This window comes from Hypanus sabinus, unplaced genomic scaffold (assembly GCF_030144855.1).
Source record: "Hypanus sabinus isolate sHypSab1 unplaced genomic scaffold, sHypSab1.hap1 scaffold_2701, whole genome shotgun sequence".
Lineage (NCBI taxonomy): Eukaryota > Metazoa > Chordata > Chondrichthyes > Myliobatiformes > Dasyatidae > Hypanus > Hypanus sabinus.
The window spans coordinates 15,001-22,514 of NW_026780834.1; the positions used below are offsets into that span (position 1 = coordinate 15,001).

At 42.1% G+C, this 7,514-nt stretch overlaps 1 protein-coding gene across 1 annotated transcript in view; it reads left to right on the forward strand.

Annotated features, from left to right (window-relative positions):
* Positions 1–6,111, forward strand: part of LOC132388146 (NF-kappa-B inhibitor beta-like) — a gene marked incomplete at its 5' end in the record, with an annotated part of 6,718 nt that extends 607 nt beyond the window's left edge. The window contains 2 exons of the mRNA XM_059960498.1: positions 3,374–3,462; positions 5,833–6,111. Of these exons, the coding sequence (XP_059816481.1) occupies positions 3,374–3,462; positions 5,833–6,096 (353 nt within the window). The remainder of the gene's footprint in view (positions 1–3,373; positions 3,463–5,832) is intronic.
* Between the last annotated feature and the right edge of the window lie 1,403 nt (positions 6,112–7,514).

Here is a 7,514-nt window from a genome sequence, read left to right on the forward strand (position 1 = left end):
CACCAATTTAGTTACCAGGCAGGAAAACTGGTGTCTGACGAGGTTCTAATTTCTAATTAAATCCAACCTTAACAATAGTGTTCTACTTGTTGGTTTATCGTTTAAATAAAATTAAAGTCTATAGGTCACCACTGTCCTTCCCACATTGCAGGGTGAGGTGTAAGCTGTTGATGACTGTGCATTTAACTAGTGCAGAGAAACCCAAACCTGTTACCAGATCTCTGTTTATTTTCTGATCCTCTGGGTTCTTCCAGGAGTCGGGACTGATGAGGAGTCTTAATTCCACGATTTCAGCTTATTTTAGAGTACAAGCAAGCATACAAATACTGAGCAAACTAAATAAAGAGCTGAGAAACAATACTAAGAGGAATATGGATGTGAAGACAAAACAATAAAGAAAGAAAAGATGGCGCTTCTGAAAAATCTATTGCTTTTATAGATAACCCTCTCACCAGGCTTGTATACGAACTTGGCTCGTTAGTCAGCTCTGCTAACAGCCATATGACTGCGGCAAGAAGACCATCTTTCATAAACAAGATACATCTAGGGTCGGTATGATTTGGAGTTCAACCAAACAGGAACGTTGTGATGTTCTGATTAAAGCACCTCGATTTGAGCGAATGCTGTGTAAATGCTGCCCATACATAATTGTCAGTCAGCCAGAAATAACATAGTGCACAGCAAAAAATTATAAAGGAAATATATTTACAAATTTCGACATTATCAGTTAGTAGGAAAAGGAAAAGAAAAAAAATAATATAAGGGCCCATTACAGTTAAATCAGTCCAATGTATACAGTTTGTTCGATGCCTTTCTGGTATTGACCCTTCCTCCTTGGAGCCATTCATCTTCACAAAGCATTTGTAACTGGGACTCTCCTTCCCAAGGCACTCTGCGGGACTTTCGCTCCTGTCCTCTCCACAGCTCCCACCAAAAAAGGCTACTGTCCCTCACAAAAATTTCTCTCTGTCCCACTCTCTCCAGAACTTACTCCCAATTCCACTATCCTGTTTGGCTGACACAACATTCCTAATTTGAGCGGTAGGCTTTTGGCCGAAATGAAAACATTCTACCAGCAGGACATGCAGTGTTTGCAGAAACTTCTAAAGTGAAGTACCTACACCATAGCATTTGAAATCTTAACCAGGGCATTTCATATAGATAAGATAAAGGTTCCTTAGATAGGAAGCTAGTTAATAGATTACATAATTAAAACAGTTATATCACTTGGGTAATGTGCTAATACTTTGCTGATGAAAAATGAGAAAGGCGATAAACTGTTATTTTAGCTGCCATACCGCTTTCTGCCAGTGAGTGTGAAAAATACACAGTCTTAAAAAATACAAATTTTAAATAAAAAGTATTATTTTTAAAATAAACAGTGGTTTCCCACACAATTAGATTAGGTGAGATTACCTTTATTTGTCACATATATATTGAAGTGTACAGTGAAATGCATTGTGTCAGTAGGTAACATAGTACATTCTTGTGCTGGGGGTGGTTTGCAAGTTTTGTCGTATGTCCTGTGCCAATATTACATGCCTACAGCTTACAGTCCTAACCTGGAATGTGGGAGGAAACTGGAGCACCTGGAGGAAACACGTACATGGTCACAGGGAGAATGCACAAATTTTTTGTAGACAGAGTGGCAAGAATTGAAGCTGAGTTGCTAGCACTGTAATAGTGTCACACTAACTGCTATGTTACCTTGCAAGCAATATTTATGAACTACTATAGGAAGATTCTTCAATTACTGCTAGACTTGCATAGTATAAAGCAATTATCCACCTCCTTCAAGCCACAGATTTTACTGCTTTGATTAAATAGCTCACACACATAAATTTCAGACCATCTTGACCTCAGTCACTCTCACTCTTGGAGTAGATAGTCATCAAAAGTCAAGGTACCCCAATGACCTATTCTTAAAGTTGCAAACAATACCAAGCATTGTCCAAATGGTTTAATTCTCCTCCACCCAACTCAACCCCATTCTCTTGCTTTCCCCCTGTAACTTTTGATGCCCTTACTTATCAACCTCTGCTTTAAAAATCACCAAGGACTTTCCCTCCACAGCCATCTGTGGCACTGAATTGACCAACCTCTGCCTAAAGAAGTTACTCCTCATACCCAAAGTTTCATTTCCAAGCTTATTGTCTGTTATGCTCCTGGTGTTTAGGGCAGCGATGAAGTTTTTTTTATTGCTGTTTTAGTAACAGTTTTGTTTTAACAATCAGGGTTGTTGCCCTGAGCTGAAGCCCCAAACCTGGAGGACCAGCAGCTCACTCAGTCTGGGGTCTACCCTTTGATCTTTTTGGCCTGGTTGACCAAGAACCAAAGCACAAGGCCCTTACACAGCCAACATTGCTCTCCAGGTCACTGAGACACACAAGCCTCCAAACCCTGCGACAGGGTTGAGATCCTCTTGGGACATTTCCAAATTGAATTACATTAATTAACTCAGCACGTGGACTGAATTAGATCCTGCAGGCCTTGCCGCTGTCTGTAAGTTGCTTGTACGTTCTCCTTTTGACTACATGATTTCCTCCGTATGCTCCAGTTTTCTCCCACAGTCCAAAGAAATTGTGCTGCGACCAGACTAGGATTAAATTGGTGGTTGCTCGAAGGATCTTATCCGCACTGTATTCAATGTGGGCGGCAAGGTAGTGTGGTTAGCACAACGCTTTGCAGTACAAATGGCCCAAGTTCAATAAGGAGTTTGTTCATTTTCTTCGTGACTACGTGGGTTTCCTCCAGGTGCTCCGGTTTCCTCCCACATCCCAAAGATATATGGGTTGGTACGATCATTCTAAATTGTTCTGTGGTTAGGCTGGGGTTAAATCAAGGGTTACTGGGCGACATGGCACAAAGGGCCAGAAGGACCTATACTGCAGTGTATCAGAAATCACAATAAAGGTCGAGGTGTGACCTGATAGATGTATGACTATGATAGGGTAAATCTTTAACTCCCCACCCCCCACTCCCGCCATGCCACTGATAAGGATATCAAAAAGCTAGAAATAAGTAGGAACTTTGGTCCATGGTAAAGTGTTTGGGGTTCCTTTTCATCAGATCTCCAGTACGTATCATTGGATATGAACGGAGAGAATAGTTTGCAACCCTCCCATTGGATTGCTCACTTGGGAACATTCACACCTGACCTCAGGACATAACCCCGTTAGGAAGTGGTGCCTCCAGGAAAGCTGAAGAAAATCGAACTGAAAAGGAAAAGTTGATGTGTGCAACAACCAGGCAGAAAAGCATGTCCTAAATGTAATTGGGGAACAGAGGTGAAAGGCCATCTGCTGATTGGGACCAAATGGCTTATTGCTGATATCTGTTTATTGTATTTTAATGCTTCTCCCTTTTCCCTCAGGTTTAACACCCCTCCACTTGGCAGTAATACTTAATGATGTTAAGATTGTGGAGTATCTTCTGCAGTTTGAACTGGACATAAATGCAAAGGCAAGTTCTTTAAAATCTCTGAAACAGTTTAAGATACAAGGCACTGCATGGTCAATGAGGGTGGGGAGGGTGATCAAATAATCTTTATTGCTTTTGCTGTAGTCCGAGGGAGAGGGGACTGGCCCTTTTTTTTTTGGAATGAGTTTGTCTTTTATCTAGGTTTCTCCCCTCTCACAGATCTCCTTTCTCAGCTGTGAGTGTGAGTGGGCTGTTCACTCCAGCACTGCGTTGTCCCGTGAACAGTTTGCAGAGTGCGAGTCTGGATCAGAACATGTCCCCCTCTGAGACTAACTGTCGAGGCTGTGTATGCCAGACATTACATACCCCATCTCGTTTCACAAAGGAGAGCACAGGTGTCCATGCTTTGGGCAGTGTTCCTTGCAATTGCAATAGACATTAATGTTTTTCCAAATTGGATCTTCTGACCTCAGAACTGTTTGCCTTCAGAGTCAAAGTGAAGTTTATTATCAGAGTACTTGTACATCACCACATACCACTCTGAGATTCGTTTTCTTGTGGGCTTACTCATCAAACCTATAGAATAGTAACAATAACAGGATCAATGAGAGATCAACTGGAGTGTAGAAGACAACAAACTGTTCAAGTGAAAATATAAATAAATAGCAGTAAATAACGAGAATATGAAATAACAGGATAAAAACTCCTTAAAGTGAGATCGTTGGTGTGGGATTCAGGGTAATTAACAGTTCTCAGTAGCTGTTACCGCTAGCACAATATTTAATAGATTTTTTTTCACTTGTGCTTTGTTCCTATACCCCATCCTCAGCTTAACTCCTGGAAATGCCCAAAAAGTAGCAGCAGTACTTGCTCAAACATGCCTCCTAATGGTCAAAGGTAGTCCAGAAACTGTTAGTTATTCTCCAGTGTTTAGGATTTTCAACGCACTAAATATTGACTGTTTCTGGCTACAGGAGCGCCACGCTAAAGTATTGGTTAGTAAGATGCTATTACAGCTCGGGGCAGCAGAGTTCAGTTCCAGTGTAAGGAGTGTGGACATTCCATGATTGTGTGGGTTTCCTCCCACAGTCTGAAGACCTACTAGTGGTGCAATTAGCAATTGGTCAGTATGACGTTGTGGGCATCACTGAGTTGTGGCTGAAAGAAGATCATAGGTGGGAGCTTAATATTAAAAGATACACTTTGCATGGAAAGGACCGGCAAGAAGGCATAGGTGGTGGTATGGCTCTGTTGGTAAAGAGATCATGCTGAGGGTTATAAGACACTAGTCACGGAGTATTGTCAACAGTTTTTGGTGCCCCATATCTCAGAGAGGATGTGTTGCCATTGGAGAGAGTCCAGAGGAGGTTCATGAGGCTGATTGTAGGAATAATGGGGTTAACATATGAGGAGAGTTTGGCAGCTTTAGACCTGTACTCACTGGAATTTAGTAAAAAAATGTGGGGGGGTGCAGGGTATCTCATTGAAACCTGAATATTGAAAGGACTAGATAAAGTGGATGTGGAGAGGATCTTTCCTTTGGTGGGGGTGCTCAGATCTAGAGGGCACAGCCCCAAAATTGAGGGGCAACCCTTAGAGATAAGGAGGCTTTTTCTTTAGCGAGAGAGTACTGAATTTGTGGAATGGTCTGTCATAGACAGCTGTGGAGGCCAAAACCATGGATATATTTAAAGCAAAAATTGTTTCCTGATTGGTCAAGGCAGCAAAGGTTATGGCAAGATGGCAGGCTGAGTTGGATCAGGGATTAGCCACGATGGAATGGCGGAGCAGACTTGATAGGCTGAATGGCCTAATTCTGCTCCTGCATCTTGTGGTCTTATAGTTGTTAGGTTAATTGGTCATTGTGAATTGTCCTGTGCCTAGGTTATGTTTACATAGGCGGGTTTATGAACAGCATGGCTCATTGGGCTGGAAGGGCCTGATCCGTGCTGTATCTCTAAATAAATATCAGTTAGGATGGCTTGTAGCTTCCCTGTATCACTCTGTTTTTGGGGTGTGATGCATGAACAGAAATGATCATCTAACTGATGAAATTAAAGGTTCAAAGGTTCATTTTATTATCAAAGTATGTATGTAGAATACAACTCTGAGATTCGTCTTCTCTAAATAGCCATCCAATACAGAAAAACCATGGAGTCATTGAAAGACAACCCCTTTCCCCCATCACACAAAAGGGGAAAAAAAACAAGAGCTATCAAACCCCAACCCACTCGCCCCCAAACTCCTCCCTCGCACAAAAATTAACTGAATGCCTACCCAGAAAACAGTGCTGGAACATCAAATCCCCAACCCCTCCCCGCAAAAAAACAGTGACAATAATATGGTCAGAAGGTGTTTTTTTTTTGTAAAGGGAAACCTATGGGATATTTAAACTTCAATTTCTGTCTGTAGGAGAAGTGTGCAGGTCGGACTGCATTACATTTGGGAGTAGAAAAGCAGAATCTTCACATCGTCAGACTCTTACTAAAGAGGGGAGCAGATGTTCATGCCCAGATGTACAATGGCTACACACCAATTTGTCTGGCGGTGTTCTTGCCCGATTCTGGAATAACCCAAATGCTCAGAGACTATGGCTCTTCAGAACCAATTACAGATGATGAGTCAGATGAAGATGAAGGAATAGATGAAGATGGTGTGGTACGTAAAACTGTTTAACTGAACTCCAAATACTCATGGGTGGGTACAACTCAACTATGATATTAGAAGAGAGTTTCTGTACTTGAACAGTCCCAAGGAGGAAGGATATTTCCACATTAGACAGATACTTTCAAGGTGAAGATGAGCATTCCACAATGGAGTTTTTTTTCCTTTCCACCTGCAACTGAGTCACAGTTTGATGATTCCTTGTACTTCCTTAATTCCAGTGTTGTTAATGTGGTGCCCCAATCTGTAACCTCTGGAACTGGGACAAGTTGATTGCTCTTGCACTAATCAGGAGACATAAATCTAGCTTTTTTTTAAACTCTTAAGAACTACTTGTTTACACTTGACACCATAAAAAAGAGCTGGAGTGTGAGCTCCCTTGTTTACTTGGCATATCACACACTGAAGTATACCAGTTGGCCTATGACACCTCTGCCAGCTGTTTCAAAGTGTTCCACTCCCTGATTCTTTCACCTTAGCTTTGTGACTTTTTCCTTTATATTAATATTTCATTTTTGGTTTTTCTTTGCATTTTTTTGAGGAATAGAGAGCATGTCAGTAGGTTAGTATTTGCTCAGGGTGTCAGATGTGCGAATCCTGGAAATCTTCCAGTCTCCCAGATGGCCACATCTGCACCAGGTGCACCGATACAGCTCCTGAGAGACTGTGTTAGGGATCTGGAACTGCGGTTCGATGACCTACAGCTTATTAGGGAGAGTGAACAGGAGATAGGGAGGAGCTCCAGGAAGTTAGTCACGCCAAGGCTGCAGGAATTGGAGAAGTGGGTGACGGTCAGATAGTACAGAGCACCACAAGTTGGTAACAATGACATGGGTAGAAAAAGGGAGGAAATCCTGAATAGAGAATTCAGGGAGTTAGGTAGGATGCTGAAAAGCAGGACCTCTAGGATAGTAATGTTAGGATTGCTGCCTGTGCCATGTGCTAGCTAGCGCACGAATAGCATGATCAGGCATATTAATGTGTGTGGCTGAGAGACTGGTGTAGGGGACAGGGCTTCAGTTTCCTGAATCATTGGGCCCTCTTCTGGGGGGAGGGGCGACCTCTACAAAAAAGGACAGGTTACACCATAACTCAAAGGGGTCCAATATCCTAGCTGGTACATTAGGGAGGGTTTAAACTAATTTGGCAGGGGGATGGGAACCGAAATGATAGGGTTGAGGGAGGGAAAAACAGAAATAAATCAAAGCATGCAACAGAGATTATAGAAAGAACAGGCAGGAGATGAGGTTTAATCACAACCAGTGGAATGAGTTCCAGGCAATAGAGGCGTGGTGCAGTTAAAACAGAAAGCAACAAATATTGGACTGAAAGTGTTATATTTGAATGCACACGGCTTAAGGAATAAAATAGATGATCTTGAAATTCAGCTGCAGATTGGCAAATATGACATTGTGGCCATCTCTGAAATT